The 18,116-nt window shown below is 39.9% G+C and overlaps 1 protein-coding gene across 14 annotated transcripts in view; it reads right to left on the bottom strand.

Moving 5' to 3' along the window:
• inpp4b (inositol polyphosphate-4-phosphatase type II B) overlaps positions 1 to 18,116 on the bottom strand; it is a 384,743-nt gene that overhangs the window by 51,408 nt on the left and 315,219 nt on the right. For all 14 annotated transcript variants that reach the window (XM_082537632.1, XM_082537630.1, XM_082537622.1 and 11 more), the window contains one exon: positions 9,353 to 9,483. In XM_082537632.1, coding sequence (XP_082393758.1) covers positions 9,353 to 9,483 — 131 coding nt within the window. The remainder of the gene's footprint in view (positions 1 to 9,352; positions 9,484 to 18,116) is intronic.

Raw genomic sequence — 18,116 nt, forward strand, 5'->3', positions numbered from 1 at the left:
TGCTGCAATCAGTCAGTACTACGTACTAGTAAATCATTCGACATTCAGCAATTCATATAGTGCTTTTATTACCTTTATACTATGAGCTTATATAACCTCCACAACATGTCTAAAGGTGTAATCCTAAGGCCAATCATAGTGTGAAGGGTGCCCAGGGATTAGCTAAACAGCACAAGGAGTTTTAACAGTTCTGTCAGGCTGTATTTTGCTAATTTCTGATATCACCACAATGACATTTTTAATTGAGTAAATTAGCTCATCATGGCATGCCAACACATTTTCATTACCACTATATAAAATGAGCCCAACACGCGCAAACTGATATTTGACCTAAATATGTTGCTGAATGAAACATCTAAAGGATCAGAACCACAGGACAAAGTTTCCACAGGACTGTATAGAGGCGTGTGGAAATTTTGTCCTGTGGCTTTGAACAAAGTACTCATGATTTTATCTGTTGTGTTGGAATTTTGGCTCACTCCTCATTGTGGCCAAACATCTACACCTTTATGTTGTCTCTCCAAAGGACACTGTTCCAAAAGATTTCTTTAGATGGATCTTTTTAAACATAAGCAGTGCTGCCATGTTTTAGACAAAAGGGGGGCTGCATACAGTCCTGTAAAAACCTTCTATTTTAAATTACTATATGCTCAGTGGACCTCAAATATCAGTAGAGATTTTCACAGCAACACACAAAATGTTGTAAATTTCTAGAAGCCTAAAAGAGTAAAAATTAGTGATTCACCAGTTCACCAAGTCAGTGGGCTAGAACACCTAGAGGTGTTGATATATTCTAGTTTTCCAACAATCTAATAAGGTAATGATGCAACCAATCATGCTGCAACCTTTAATGAGGATTTATTCATCCAGATCAAGTTAAACTGTTGTAAAAACATTCAATTTAACTCTATACTCTTATCCCTACTATCCATAGTAGCAGCACGGTGGCACGGTGGTTAGCACTGTTGCCGCACAGCAAGAAGGTCCTGAGTTCAATTCCACCATCAGGCCGGGGTCTTTCTGTGTGGAGTTTGCATGTTCTCCCCGTGTTTGCGTGGGTTCTCTCCGGGTACTCCGGCTTCCTCCCTCCATCCAAAGACATGCAACTTGTGGGGATAGGTTAATTTGGATTATCCAAATTGCCACTAGGTGTGAATGTGCGAGTGAATGTGAATGGTTGTCTGACCCTGTGTGTTAGCCCTGCGACAGACTGGCGACCGGTCCAGGGTGTACCCCGCCTTTCGCCCCATGACAGCTGGGATAGGCTCCAGCGCCCCCCGCGACCCTGAAAAGGATAAGCGGAAGCGAATGGATGGATGGATGGATGGATACTCTTATCCCTTCTCTGTCAGCCAGGAGCTCAGGGGACCAGGCTAATGTAACTAGTGACTGTTGCAGGTTCAGTGAATTACTCATCTGATATATGTGACATAAAGGTTAAATACCAGCAGTACTGGGGCCCGTTCTTCGTACCTCGCTAAGTAAGTTAGCTGGATTAGATTGTTGACGATTTCGCGTGATCTTGGATCGTTCGGTTCCCCGAAACTCATCCGGGACTTGCTGCCATAGCAACAGAGCCGTAAGCTCGGGAGCAGGTTCACTTTATGTAAACAGGATTAGATCGCGGCCACGCAGGTATGTCCGCTTCATTTATACGAAAGCAACAGCGATATTCCACCACTGTTTCACCATAAATAAATATTATCAATGTAACTAAAGATAATGCAGCACCTGATCCATTTATTGATTTCACACAGGTCATTTCCTAAAAAAAGGGAAATGTACTATTAACATTCTATTACATGTATGTGATTATTACAGATGTAATTCATATTTCACAGTAGTAATTGCAAATTACTTTGTGTAATCAAGATGAGAGACCACGGCTATAAAAGCGAAGGTGGATTTGGGAAGTCTGTCGCAGCCATGTCCTGTCCGTATACGCGAGCCACCCATTGCGGAAGGTGCAAGATTGATAAGGAGAGTTTTCAGAATTCAGCGTATATTGCGGGATAGACAGGATCCTTTAGCTCAGCGCGACAGTGTGCTCATTGAGAGATATCGATATTCCCGTGAGGGTATTATTTACTTAACCAACTTGTTGACGAGGGGGTGCAGGACCACCACCTGTCTTTTTTTTGCTCTGCCCTTTTCTTGGTTGCTGTTATGAACAAACAAACAGATTATTTCAGGGTCTCTTTCCTAGAGACGAAAAGCAATATAAGTGATAAATATTACCATTCTGTAGCATATTCTTATATTCCACTTTTACTTGTTCCCATGTTCTAGTGGGTCCTGTTGTGGCTCTAATGTGTAAGGGGATATAATATAACATAATATAATGTAATATAATATTGGATAATATAGTGTAATACAATAAATTTACCCTACCGCCTACTGGTGTTGGCCAGAGGGGCCGATGGCGCGATATGGCAGCCTGGCTTCTGTCAGTCTGCCCCAGGGCAGCTGTGGCTACAACTGTAGCTGCCTCCACCAGTGTGTGAATGTGAGAGTGACTGAATAGTGGCATTGTAAAGCGCTTTGGGTGCCTTGAAAAGCGCTATATCAATCCACTCCATTATTATTGTTATTATTAAATTACTTACGAGTTTAATTTGTCAGCAACTTTCTGCCAGCCCTCTCTCCTTGCTTTTGCAGCCTTTGCAGTGTTCCCTTGCGTTCTGATTAAACTCTGAAACTCCTGAAATCCCTCAATCAAGAGTTCTTGCTCTGCTGCCGAAAAATACCGAGCGCGCTCCTTCGACATTTTCGCCGACCAATCAGAGGGTTGCCGATCAATGTTTCTACTATCGATGCGTAGCCCCTTTTACGACACCCAGTGATGTCACATTACTGCGTCCAGCTGTACTAATCGTCAACAGCAGGTGTGTTCGGAGAACCGGATTAGCGAGCTCACGGTTAGCGCGATGATTTGGTCTTGGATGTGTCATTTGATCTTGGATGTAGTAAGCGACGTACGAAGAACGGGCCCCTGGGGGCGATCGTGGCTCAAGAGTTGGGAGTTCGCCTCTACAATGTAGCTTGCCATCACCAGTGTGTGAATGTGTGTGTGAATGGGTGGATGACTGAATGTGCCTTGGGGTCCTTGGGGACTAGTAAAGCGCTATACAAATACAGGCCATTTACGTCTTGATGCATTCTCAATCATCCAGGGAAGTAAATCTCCAAAAAGTTGATTCTGTTCATCTGGACGTAGCGTTTTGTGGGAGAAACGTTTCGTCACTCATCCAAGTGACTTCTTCAGTCTCAGCTGACTGCAGGTTTCCCCAATCTTATAAACAGTACATTTGCATAATGACTGAAACCAGCCCACTGAAGGAACAATGGGCTGGGAGGTCAGTTCCTTAATCTTAATTACGCAAATTCTCATGACCATTGATCAACAACCACTGACCAAAACCCACTGATCAAAACCCACTGATCAAAGACCACTGATCAATGGCCATGAGTACCATTCACAGACAGTTGGGGAATGACCTGACCTGCAGTCAGCTGAGACTGAAGAAGTCACTTGGATGAGTGACGAAACGTTTCTCCCACAAAACGCTACGTCCAGATGAACAGAATCAACTTTTTTGGAGACAGGCCATTTACCAATTACTGGCCAAGATCCACAGCTACCATCTCTTTTTATATACTCAAATTTTTCGAGCTTTTAAATAGTTTTCTGTATTTATGTTTTTTGTTCCTCCAGAAGATGAGTGAACATTATCCTATATGTCTGCCTGACAACTAAATGAACATTTTAAAAAAGAGCCAACAACCAGTATGTATGAAGTCTTACAGATCAGTGTACTTCTGTCCATATGACAGACGACAGATCATGTTCGTGATCCTGTGGTGCTGAGAGGACAGCAGGTTTTTTTTCTTTCTTGAATCCATGCAGAGAGACACCATGTTGTAGAGACACGGGAGAATTGAACACATGCTGTGTGAGCAGTGGTATTGGTCTGACAGGACCAATGTTCCCTCTAATTTTTCATGTGTCTGAGCGAACACACCAACTCCCTGAGCGGTCCCTTGGACCACTGTGAGCAACAGCAGACGTGTGCACTGTGGTCACGCCAGCATCGAATCCACCCAAGTTACATGGTTTATTAAAATAATCAAATTACAGCATTTACATTTATGTTAGACTACTTTTAATTAACTGCTTTAGCCCACTTACAATGAAAAAAACAAACAAACAAACTGTGTAGTATGTTAACACTATTGGAAGTAAAAATAAGTTGAACTCCAATTTTAACTTCTTCTTCTTTTTTTTTTTTAATGACCAACGTTGGGCAATTCATTATATAGTTACTTCTTCAAAAAAGTAACTGAGTTATGCAAACAACAACATTTTCTGCAGCTGTTTACCTAAAAATGCAGCCATTTCAAACTATTTACAGAACAATCAGCTGTTCTGCATCAATTTTGATGCCACACAAATTATTTGTGCCACTCCAAAAAATAATTTCTGTCCACTATGAGATAAAGGAGAACAACAGCCTGGTACCCGCAGGCCTGACAACAGGAGATGTATCACTGCTGTAACACCTGTAACATTCAGCAGTCACCTCATTGTTCTGAACGCACAACAAAACTATTGACTACACAACAGACTAACTACACAAGATTTGCGCTAAACGTCGCAAATCTCTCACATCTCAAAACCGCTGTCACTCCTAAAGGGTGGGGGTGTGTTTTGGTTTCATCTTTGCTCACAGGTGGAGAGTGCTTTCGAGCGTTTTCCTGATAAAATGCTGATTTTATCGTTTCTTCCTGAAGTAAATATAAACAACGATAGTATTCAGGAAGAAAACCAAACATTGCAGATATATTTTTATCATAACTCTGGATTTACTTGGCCAATCAACACAATTTAAAAACTGGTATAAAGTCCACACTTTTTTCGTCAATTGTTCCGTCTGTCCTGCTCACATCTCCAATGGTTGTACACGTTGTCATTACCGTGGCTTCACTCCACATCAGCCACGCTGTTTTGCTAGCTAAAACACCGGTGTCGGCACATAAGGACGCTGTCATAGCCTGTCAACGACGTTGATTAGCTGCGTATATACGAATGTGAATCACATCAGCGGCTGGACTATGGGATAAGGTGGCATCGTCTAATCCCATACGGGAGCAGCCAGTCACTCACTGACTAACACTGCAAAATAGAATTGTTAAAGTATTAATTTTAATTTCAATTCAGGTTTGATTTTTTTTCTGTGCGCAGAGACCGTGCCAGCAGTGCGCAATTGCGCACGTGCGCAGCTTAGAGGGAACATTGGACAGGACTATGATTTAAACAAGTGTGTCATGTCTGACGTCATTCGGTCCTCATTTTTAACCTGCAAAACAGAAAATGTATGTGAACATCTTTACCTGGAGGGAGCAGACTGTAAAGATGGCTGTCCTAATACAGATATTATGGAAAAAATATCATGTCCACCTGCCCTGCTATCTCCACAATGAGTAGGCTTTACTGTCAGCCACACAGATATATGACACTGCCTTAAACACTCAGCTCTGGGCCTTAAGCTGTAGTTATCCCATAAGCGAAGGCTCAGAGGCCTAACGTTTCACCAAAGGGATGGCTGACATTTTAGAGAGGAGATTGCAGACAGTAGCGAAGGTTTAACACTAACAGGACTATGACTGCACCTTTAACTCACCAGCTGGTAAACAGTGCAAGCAGGGATGAGTCATTTATTAATGGAATGCAGTTAATGATTTGTTCACTGAGGTCAGTGGTTTTAAAAATTGGAAGAATGTTGGACCTGAACATGGAAACTCATCCACCTCCCAGAGAACTACTTCTCTTCTTTATTGTAACCATGTGCAATTTCAAAACCTTTGGATTTTGTTTTCTATAGCACCAATTTGAAAAATGTTGGGACGCTGTGTAAAAAGTAAACAAGAACAGAATGCTATGATCTGCAAATCTCATAAATCCACATTTTAATTCGAACACAAAAAACATGTCAAATGTTTAACATGAGAACTTGAGTATTTCAAGAAAAACAGAAAAAATGTTTTAAACAAGTTGGAACTGGGTCAACAAAAGTAAGTAGTACTAAAAAGAAACATTCAGAGTAACACATAATTAGGTTAACTGGGGCATTCATTGAGTATGAAATCAGCATCTTTGAAGTAAAGATGGACCGAGGTTCACCAACCTTGAAAAATCTGCATCTACAAATTGTGGAAAAACTTCATGAAAAAATCAGAGAAAATGGAGAAATCTCTGTGTGCAAGGGGACAAGGCCCAAAGTCAATATTGGATACTGGTGATCTTCAGGTCCTCGGGCAGCACTTCATTAAAAACAGGCTGGATTCTCTCATAGAAATCACTGCACTGCGTCATCCATAAATGCAGGTTAAAGCACTATCACGCAAAGAAGAAGTCATGCATGGCACGTCCTCCAGACTAACGAGGAGAGGGACCATCCAGCTTGTGATCAGCACTCAGGTCAAAGGCCTGCATTTCTAATGATATGGGGGTGTGTTAGCGTCTGTGGAAGTGACAGATTGTACATCTACAAAGGCATCATCAATGCTGAAAGGTATATACAGGTATTAGAGCGACATGCTCCCATCCTGACAACGTCTTTTTCAGGGAAGGTCTTGGATATTTCAGGAAGACAATGCTAGAGCGCTTACTGCATCTACTACTCTCTCAAAAGTCCAGCAGCTGGTCTCATCAGTTCCCAGATGTTTACAGACTATTGTTAAACGAAAAGGCTACACAGTGGTAAACATGACCCCATCCCAACATTTCTCAGATATACTGTTGCCATCAAGACCTTATTTTATCAGTTTAAACATTTGATTTGATTTCTATGTTCTACTGTAAATAACATATTGACTTTAATTTATTTATCCCGTCTAAATGTAGTACTTAGACATGAACATTTCCAAAAGAAGAGCACAGTGACAAATTAAATGAAAGTTCCTAATTTGTGTGCAGACACAAGTAATAGGACAGCCGTGCCCACTGACTTTTGTTAATGAACTCCTCTTATGACGAATGCCACTCAGTTGCCATATTTGTCACCCTTTGTTTGTTCTGGTAATTATGTTTTCATTTCTTGTCCCTCCTGCCACATTTGTGCACCCACTCAACCTCCTCCACAGTCTGTCTCTTTTCGTCTCTCCCTCCCAACCTTTTTTAATCATATTAGTTATCAATAATTAATCTGCAGCAGCTTGCCCACCCAGCTTGTTTAGCAACGTCTATCATCCTGTTAAGTTAATGCAGGACTGAATTAGAGTAGCAAGACAGGGTTGGGGGATCCTCCATGTATTACAGCATCTGGACCACGCAAGTGAGTTGTCAGGAACTATAATGACCAACACCACATTATCCTTTCCCTCAACCCCTCCTCAGAGTCCAGGCAGGCAGCACCGAGGCTTAGCCATCTTTATTTCTTATCAGCTGGGCAAAGCAAGAAAGGAACAGAGACAAATATCTCATTATGTGGACGAGGGTAACTCAGTAGAAAATTAATCACCAGCCGTAATGTTAATATGTGCATAGTAAGCTGAAAAATGTATAGGAACATGCTGCTGTGAGGGAAAGAAACAAATTCAGAATGATTGGTCTTTTATACGTTTGCTACTCCTGTAAACGGATAACAAATGTATAAAAATGATTCTGTTCTCATTTTATTTAATGGGACTGTGTCTTTGAGGGCGTAAGCTTGAGAACAAGCCCCATACAGAGTGCAATATCCTGTACTGTATATGCATGCTGTTCATACGAGCTTTTATCTAGCTTTTGAAGTTCAAACTATATGCAACACATACATCACCTTTGTATTTCAGAATGCATTTTCAACAACACCTCGTCATTGCCAAAATCACGCGTTCGGCATCTACCTGTTAAACCCTGGGACAAATGAGAAGCAGACTAATTACTTCCCGTCTTCGCGTTAGACCTAACTGCATGGATTAATTTTATTATGTAAAACATTTGCAGAAAAGATTGCACGCCAAGTAACTGCATACTAAATGGAAGGTTGGATATTTATAAATGAGATGTGAGACTCATGCTTTTGTTTGCTCCTGGCACAGGGCTGTATCAGTTTTGATGCGTTTATGTGCAACAAACACAGACGAGCACATGGCCATGTACATATTTTATTTGCCCCTGATGAAACCTGCGTTGCTATGGAAACTCTTTTAACAGGAACTTCTCCTTATGCTTTCACCCCAAAATCGATCCTTGAGTTCAAAGTTTTCCTTTATGTGTGCACTTAACCCATCGGGTCCGAGGATACTTCAGGATTTTGATCCAAGACTGGGCTAAATCAGACACCTGTACCTATCCTCTTTACAGTGTTCTTAAGGACCCTCGACTATGTGAGCAGATGATTTTCACCATGACGGGACAACATCGTCAAGGTGAAAGGAATGCTTTCACAGATCTCCACACAGCCCCATGAAAAGCTAAATACATCCTTACTGCTTACATAGAAATTAAGAGGGTAAGTAGCAGTGCTGCTAATCAGATTCAGCTGATTAAATGGTCATTAGCAAGTATGGACACCTTTGTTAAAGCAGAAGTTTTGCTCTGGTCTGAACTAGTTCAGACTCTGAAATGCTCAAAGAAACTGCAAAAATAAGAACTGCAAAAAAACCAAAGAAAACCCCCCAAAAAACAAGACCTACATTTCTTGAAAGGGTTGCCAGGAGACAGTCTATCCTTTTTAAAATAAAGTATTGATAATTCATCAAACACAGCATATCAGCGCAAACACCTCAAACCTACTGTGAAGCATGGTGGAGGACGGGTATTGATTTGGGCTTGTTTTGTAGCCACAAGACCCGGGCCCCATGCGGGCATTTCAGTGCCATGAACTCCTCTTTATACCAAAGTATGCTAGAGTCAAATGTTAGGCCATCTGTCTGACAGCTGAAGCTTAGCCAAAACTATTTCATGCAAAAACACAATGACCCCAACTATAGCAGCAAAAATACAGATACCGTGTTTTAGCCAGCCTCAACCTGACTGAAACACTGTGGCACAATATTGCAATGTTTGCAAACCTCAGTGAAGAAGAGTGGGTAAAAATGTATTCACAACCATGTAAGAAACCGAGAAAGTCTTGCAAAGTTATTGGTGCTAAAGGTGGTTCTACAAGCTTATGATCGAGATGTACTTAGTGTTTTACAGGACTGCATAAAAGCCTTCTTTTTCAAATGTCTGTGTGTGATGTGTATGTATGTATGAGCAATTTAGAAGCCAGTTTGTGTATTTGTCTGACTTCGCATTTGTGTGCATGACTACATGTGTTGACACAGACGGGAATATCAAATTCAGAGATAGGTGCAGTTATCATACCGTTAATCTTGTCCATTTCAGCCAAGGTCTCTTGGTAGGAGCTGATTATTCCTGCATATCGTGTCATCACCTCCTTCCGTAAGTTGTCCCAGTGAGGGGAAAGATCTCCCAGCTCCTTTAGATCCTGCACCCTACAAATAAACACAGATCTGTGAGGACCATTGAGGTATTATTGTAGTGCTTTAGCTAGTGTTGTGCCACTTTCATAGTTTTTATACTTCTTTCAAAGGAACTTAATCTTTTAGTTCAGGTTCAAAAAACTATTAGCAAACCTCTTAAAACACAGACAGAAGTTAAAACATACTGAAACATGCACGCATCCTGAGCCAGATAAATGCAACTTTAAACCCCAGGCTAAAATATCTGGTGTCCGCTGATCCACTTTGGCCTTTCAAATTCTCCCCTCACTACTCTTTCTTCTGCGATTACTAACTCTTCTGCTGTCTGTGTATACTGAAACAAGCAGGTGTCTTTCAGTTAGTTGCGCCTGCAGCTTTATGCCATAATAATTTGTGGTCTTTCTTTTGGAAATAATTGCCAATATGCATCAGTCTGTGCACATTTGTGTCTTGTTTGTGTGTGGAGCAGCTGATTTCCAGCTAGGATGCATAATCTCTTTCTTTGGCAAATAATTTGAATATGAAAGGGAATATCAGATAGACACAGATAATCAACACACTGTCCCTGTGGCAGCCAACCAAGTAAATGCCAGAGATATTATAGAAATTAGAGGTTAAAGGAGGCTTTATACGCTCCTCTGATCACAAATTACAAATGTAAATCAGCTATTTTTAGATACCAGAATTAGAATTTAGGATTTTACACAGCAAATGATTTGACCAAACCAACAAGACAAGGAACTGATTCCCCTCAAAACAGAAAAAAAACAACCATGCTTTCATCCATCAGTTAGTTTTATCTTCTTATCTTTGAAGGCGCTGCAGGAAACCTGGAGCCTATGTTAGGTGACATTCGGAGAGAGGTAGGGTACATCCTGAACAGGTTGGCAGTCAAACAGTGCACCGCATTGTTTATCAGCTGATTAGAAATAAGAAACAGTTTCTTCTGAAATGCCACAGCAAGTGTGAGGTCATTCAGTAACCGTGTCAAAAACAAGAAATTAAATCACAATTATCTGCGTGGGCTTATGCTTATGAAGGTGAGGAAAGAATATAATTCAATAGGTTTAAGCATTCATCTCAATTTATATCCACATACATGTAGGCTGTGGTCACATATCAAAGATTTTCTTGATCCTTTTCATAATTAATCAAGTTTTAATCAAACTTGGACCTTGAAACCAACTGGAAGCCACAATATGGGCAATTCTGTAAACACACTGTGCATGTGGTTAAATTGTAAGTTCTGCTTATGATGTATAAAGATAGACTTGATGGAAGTAAGCATATTTCAGTAGAATGCAAGAGTACCACTTGTTTGTCAGACCAAATAAAAGTAATTACATCTAAGTCTTTGCCAGAATAGACACTGAGATAAGTAACTAATGGATCACTCCATACTAAATCAGTCAATTCTGAGTAAAATTCTCACCTGACAAGATACCCTACATTAAACATTATCCCCAACTATCTCAGGGCCACAAGTGTTTCACCCCTTATACCTGTACACTGTGCTACTGCAAAGACTAAATTAGTCTTCACCTGCTCTTGTCAACCACAGCTATTTTCAGCTGCCCTGGCTATCTTCCCAGTGGCTTTCTCCGGCTGTTTGGGTTACATCCTCATCCTCATGGGAAATTGTGGAAAGCCACCTTAATAGGGAATAAGGCTACTTGTCATTCTTTGACAAGAGCCTCATCGATCAAATGCTGGTATTCTTCAAAAGGATGATAGTGGGCAATCTTAATTACTCCTGATGGTACTTGGCGGCCTGTTGGATCAGCTGGTCAGTGTTATTTGGTTAGATAAAAAATAGGTGTGAACCTGATAGTTAAAGCTATAAAACTGGATGAGTCCTCCAAACATCCTGGGACACTTTCTGATTGGATACAACATACACATTGGTGAGTAGATTATATGTTAATCTGTGAATAATAATAGACCATAACATATTTAAACTTCTAACAGGAGCATCTCTCAAAACTCTTCAGTGCCACTGGGCAGTATTTATAGATCTTGAAAGTAGGGTCTCATGGTCTTGAAGTGGATCCTTCTTGAGATTTTCCAACTATTTCTGTTACTTTAGTCGATGGCAAAGTCTGTCATGTTAAAAGGGATGTGCATCTTAAGTGTTGGCAGCAGGAAAAACTGTTTCCTACTGAAACATCTCTGGTGGGGTCATCGTGTCCCACTTCCACACTGTCCTTAACTTCTACCCAAGAACATATCAGGTTCCTGCTCTTGGGCTTTCCAATAGGAGTGATTTGTAAAGTGGTTAGGGTTAAAAAAATGTTTTCTCTCTTGACATTTCTCTCTTTCTGGTTTTTACAGTTTATCTCCTTCCTGCAAATTTTTTTTCTATCTTTCAGCACCTTTTCTTGAGCAATGCCGGGTTTTTTTTATGTGATCTGTCAAAGCCACCTCTTGGGATCTGCTGATGGCTTGCTGGTGTCTGCCTTCCTTCATGGCATCTTGGCGTACCTGTTGCACAGCTTGCACCATGGTCTTTATCTTCTTGGTTACATCTCCTTTCAGGATGCTGTCCAACATATCACTCAGATCTGTATCCAGCTGTGCCCATCTGCTATCTTCTGCCAGTGGAAAATCCAGCTCTGGTTTCCTCTCAGAGTCCTCTAGCTTTTTGATTTCACCCACTTCTTATGCTTGAGCAGGTCCAGTGACCTGTGGTTTTCCTTCTGGCCCAATTTCTCTGCCTGGCAAGCAATAAATTCACAGATAGCCCTCAGCCCCTTATAACAGCATAAAATGTGTTTTTTATGTTTCTGTAGTCACTCTTTGCACTTTGCCTTTGGTGAATTTTCACACTATGTTTGTTCTTAAATATTCCATCAGACATTGTTTCTACACTGCCTACCTGCTCAACAAAACAGAAACTAGCATAGCCACCGGTTATATCAGAGTAGTTTTACAAATAAGAGTACATATATCGGAGGACAGCAGTGGACTGTTAACTGGCAGTGATATTCAAGTTTCCTAATATTCCAGATTTTCAGAGTAAAGGTCACTTATATCGCTACTGACAGCAGAACATTCATGTGATTTGAAAATGAGAATCATTGATACTTTTGTGATGTAATTATCTTCAATTAAAAAGACACTTGAACCAAGATCGGTGTAGTTGTAATGCAAAATGTTTGCAAAATGGCTTGAAACTCCTGTTGTTTTATAAGAAAACAAAATAAAAAATATTTGGCATCAATCAGGAAAAGGAACAACCCTGCTAATAAGTGTCTTTAAATGTTGTGCTGTTTAGATAATCTTATAGTAGATTTTCTAGCTAGTGGGTACTGAACAGACCCATGTTTCCACTGGTTTCACTGAAATATACATTGTTCTTAATGATTCCACTTGACCAATTGACCACTTTAATGATCAAGGAGACAGTGGTTTCAAGTTTTCTGATTTAAGTGTTAAAATAGTAAATATATAGCCACAATGGTCTCCACTAAATATCCTTAAGACACTGCATCACAGGCTCAAACCACACTATCGTTCTGTTACTTTGTGTCTCAGGTCAAGGTGGATGTAAATAATGGTTAAAACAACAGATACGCATATCTGCTTGCTAAATGAGGGTTCCGAGGCACAGAGATGGTGAACAGAGATATACGATAGACTCACCCCCTTTAATCACTGCGCTATTGTCTGGAAAGGGTAAAGGTGTGATAAGAGTAGGTATGAGCTGATTAAATATGCATGCAAAAATAAGGTCACAGATCCTAGTATAACATTTAACAGACAGCAGATGTTAGGGAAAATGCATTTTCAATGTCACATTTAATATTATAGAGTAAGATGATGACTTTATTGCATCTTTGAAATGATCTAGCCTGTAGTGAGAACAAACAACAATCATCCACTTTTCCTGTCCTCTTTGTCCTATTGTGTATGTTGTTTTGCCTTCTCGATTATCAACTGCTTGGATATTCGTTCTTTTTGCAGGTATTAGGTGTTCAACATCAGGATTTAGATATTTGTTAATATTCATTGCTGATTAACACTAAAACTCTAAAGCCCAAAAATAACATTCAGGGAGACTCTGCTACATTCTAATTCATTACTCATGCTAAAATAACTTTCTTTGGAATAACACAGTATATTATACAGTTGTTTTTTTTTACACTTTACACAGGCCATGGAGTGCAAGTCAGCAGCAATACTCTTCTACACATCCAATCGGTAAGCCGGTTTAAGCTGCTCACAGTTGCTGCTACCTCTGCAAGCCGCTTTGTCACCCACCTCCAATTCAATGCCTCCTTTTCATCCTACATCTAACAGGGTCACCACGATACTAGAGTTTCAAACTTGACAATTTTGTATAACACGGGGGGAAATTGACAAGCTTATTTTTTAAAATATATTAGAACAATACAAGGAATAACCGTCATTTTTGAGTTATCTGACAATGCAAACACTATGTTACTGTATTTGAAGATGAATTTTAAGAGTCTTTTATGTAGTGCATTAAAAAAAAAAAAAACAAGTCACATTTTTCCTATCAAATTGTGTTATCCTGTTAAATTAACGCTGTATTAGTGTTACAGATAGGCAGGCAGGAAGCTACCTAGCTCCCATATTAGTGTTATCCTTTTATTATTAACTGCTAGTCTAATAATAACTCTTCTATCTTTTAATGTATCATTTTAAAAACTTGGAACTGCAGTGAACTGTGTTCGATCATCTTGAAATATTGCTTTGAATTGTTTCAAAGCAATATTTGAAACAATTCATGGCTAAATCATAATGTGGCTGTCAGGTAATTGCTGACCTAATGTTAACATGTGTGCCTGCCTGGTTAACATTTGTGATATGTGTTTATTAGTTCAGTGTTGGAGCTTTACTGACCTCTTGAAATTCCTCCTAAAGTGTTGCTTATTGTTGAGGCCTTTAGGTATTTCAGCTGTAACTGAGAGGAGGGGTTGTGTGCAGCAGTGTTGTGAAACTGTGCCTTAACTGGAAGAGTGAAGACGGGACTGTTGGCATTAATACTGTTGCAAATGATTATCTAATTCAATATTTTATTTTTGGCTAGTGGATAGTACTTTTTAATTTCACGTTAAGTTATTATCTAACTTAACGTGATATTTATCGGGGTTTTTTGCCTGCTCCGTTTTGTGGTGGGGTTTTACTGCGGCTCTCACCACACCAGCCCTTACAAGGTAAGCTCCATCCACCCCACCACTAAATATAAATTACTGCGGTCAGAGAATAAAAATAATATTTTTAGTATTGTGGCCCTGACTGAAGCAGCATCTCTTTCAGTTATAATAAAATAAAAAAAACAAAAAACAATGTCCTACAGCATAAGAAAGCAAAAAAGGTAAGAAAAAGGAAGATAAGAGGATTAACTGGATAAAATTCATGAAATATATTTGTAGTTATTATAAACAATGACTTTTTTAAACTGACATGTGATGCAGATTAAAAACAAACAATAGATCGATACAGATAAAGAGGAAAATGTGTTAAAATTGAGTCAGCCAGATGATTCGGATAACAAAATACATTTCCAAAAAAAGAAAAGACCTGTCATGTGGCTGCCTTTATTTCATGGCGCATTATAGTGACTGTTCAGTTTAATAACTAAAGGCCTTTTGTGTGGGGGTCAATAAAACCTCTGTGGCTGCGCTGAAAAGCAAGCATTTTTCACCCCAAATACCTTCAGTTTATTGTGAAAAAACGGCTCCATCAAGACAACAAGCACAGCCATTAATCCAGATCTTAGATATAAAGAGCAAGTGCAAACAAAGATGGTGGATGCCAAAATGTCACCTACATGATCTTGACACGCAAACACAGTACTTGTTAATTAACACCAAAAGCAAGGGCACTTTTTCTTTTTTCATTAATGAGAAACCAGACAGCTCTTAATGAGGGAGGTTTTATCGATACCCGCACACTTTGCTGCACATGCATTTATCTTCTTTGCACACATACACACGGCGACGCGCACAAGGAGCCACAGCGGAAACTCTACTGCCTCTGTGTTCACAGTCTTCGATTAGAACATGAGTGGAGACATTAAAGCTAACAAATAGACGGAAGAAATATCCAAGATTATCACAGAGTGCTAAAGCAAACTAAGCCACCCAAAATCCGCTGCTGCACTCACAACTTTACAGCAGTTACTGAATCATTAAAAACCCTGAGCTAACACCGCTGTGAGCTTGGCTGACGGAATCGCCAAAATGGAGAGGCACCGTGGAGAAAGACAACATTTAAAGAGGATTATAGAAGAGGTGCTCGAGCGACCAAGCTGGAGATATGGTGCACATGGGTGTTAATAAACGAACACTGTATACGGTAGTCATGGTTTGGAGCCTGCTGAGTGCTCATGAGCTGTATTATACAGATAACGCATTTCATAAATATTCTATAATTGTCTTCTAAATTTAGCTAAGATTTGAATTATCAGGAAGTAAGGTTAAAAAGGCAGCAGAACAGCACCGATGCTCTAGGAACACGTTACTGGAAGGTGAATGGGATCCAGTGCATATGCTTAAGGAAGGGATGTGACGGACACGTGTCCTTGATGTTGTGTGGCTGTGTGAGGCTTTTGTTACATGCTGTGATTACAAATGGAAAAACATCTTCCTACTAACGCACTCATCCAGATCTCTGATTGGATCTTTGTGTGCCTTGGATTGAAGTCAGCGTAAATAATTCATGTGTGAGCGTGTCTATGTATGGACTGTTTATGTGTTATGTATGAGAAAGGGCTGCCAGAGACAACAGGCCAGTTAAGGAATGATCTGCCTTGACAATCAACGGTCGAGCCCGAGGGGATGGTCTAATTTTTCCTTTTTCTCACACAGTATCAACTAGACTCTGTTTTGATTCCAAGTAAAGTCTTTAAACATACAAATAGAGCTGAGGTTGTAAAGGGGTTAGTTTTAAATATGGGAGGAGGCTGTTGCGGTCTTTAGGTTGTTTGTGGGTTGTGTATTGTGTATTTCAGTTTTCTAGTTAATCTCGGAGTTTGGGTTATTGACTTGGTTTCCTTATAGACTGAAAAATGGTAAATGAACTGGTTCTGATATAGCACTTTTCTGCTCTATCCGAGCACTTATTCACACATGGACTTTCTTTTATGCTTTTTGCATGGAAGTCCTTTATATCCAACACATCATCAAAGAGCAACTTGGTGTTAGCATCTTGCTAAGGATATTTAGTATGCAGACTGGAGCAGACAGGGATGGAACCACCAACTTTCCAATTACTAGGTGACCTGGTCTATCTCCTGACCACGTTGGGTCCTGATTCCTATATTCTGAGGCTTTCATTACTGTCGTCCTTTGTGAGTTAGTTACAGTGTTTAATATTTAGTTGTTTGCATTCTGTCTTTTTTAGCCTCCCCTGTGTACAGCTGTAGCCCCAACTGTTGCAACAGATGGCTCCACCTCCTTGATCCTGGTTCTGTTGGGGGTTTCTTCCCATAAGAGGGGAGTTTTTTTTTTTTATCTCACTGATGGATTTTCTCTCCACTATTGTAAGGTCTAGACTGAAGACCTTCCAATATAAAGTGTCTCGAGGTGGCTGTTGTTGTGTTGAACTAAACCGTGCCATGTTTGAGTTATTTGTCTTTTTCAGATGCTTTCTGTTTGGCTTTTCTGTTAGGTTTCATTGTGAGTTATGCTTTAGTCTGTTTTTGAGGTTTTTTGAACTTTTTATATTTGAGTTCTATTACTTTTTAAAGATTGTGTTATTTATGCTTAGTTTCCTTCTTTATTATAGGTTTCTTCTGTGTTTAGTGAGTCTTAAGTTAGTTATTGTTTTGCTGTGGTAGTCAGCTGCTGCCTGTTCTTTGCACTTAGTTTTACTCTCAACCCTGCCTCGGTTGAGCAGTGTCAAACATAAGGCACGGGGGTGCCGGGATCTGCCCAGAAGACTAGCCTACAAATCCCAGATCAATCTACAGCAGGCGGTGCTGTGCGGTGCTGGGATCTGCCCAGAAGACTAGCCTACAAATCCCAGATCAATCTACAGCAGGCGGTGCTGGACCAAGGCCAGGAAGATCGTGAAGGACCTCAGCCATCCCAACAACAGACTGTTCTCTGTGTTGGTCTTCAGGGAGCGGAATCGCTTTCCTGGCCTCAACAGAGAGAACAGTCTGTTGTTGAGACTGAGGAGGAGCTTCTTCCCGCAGGCGATACGGTCTCTCAATCACACCACCACACAGTACTGACCCACACATATAGTTCTTACACACACACTGGACATTGTTTTCACTTCATCACTTAAACCACTTTAAGCATATTTGCACCGCACAAGACAAATGTGGATTGCACAACACTGGTCACTATATTCTTCATTTCCAGTTAATACTTGTACAGCTGCTGTTATTGTGTGTGTGTATATATATTTATTTATTTATTTATATTTCTTCATACATTCTTATATAGTTCTATACTGTGTATTGTGTATTTTGTTGTACAGTTATTTTATTTTCAACTTTAATTTATATATTTTATCTTATTCTTTCCCAGTTAAATTTACCCTTCATTCTAATTTGTGTTGTACAGTTATTTCATTTTTTATATTTTATATTCTTATATTTTATTCCTTCCTAGTTAAATTTACACTTTTTAATTTTTCATATTTATTTCCTATCTTATTCATAGCCC

Source organism: Aulonocara stuartgranti (genome assembly GCF_965226115.1).
Source record: "Aulonocara stuartgranti genome assembly, chromosome: 6".
In the NCBI taxonomy this organism is placed as follows: Eukaryota; Metazoa; Chordata; class Actinopteri; order Cichliformes; family Cichlidae; genus Aulonocara; species Aulonocara stuartgranti.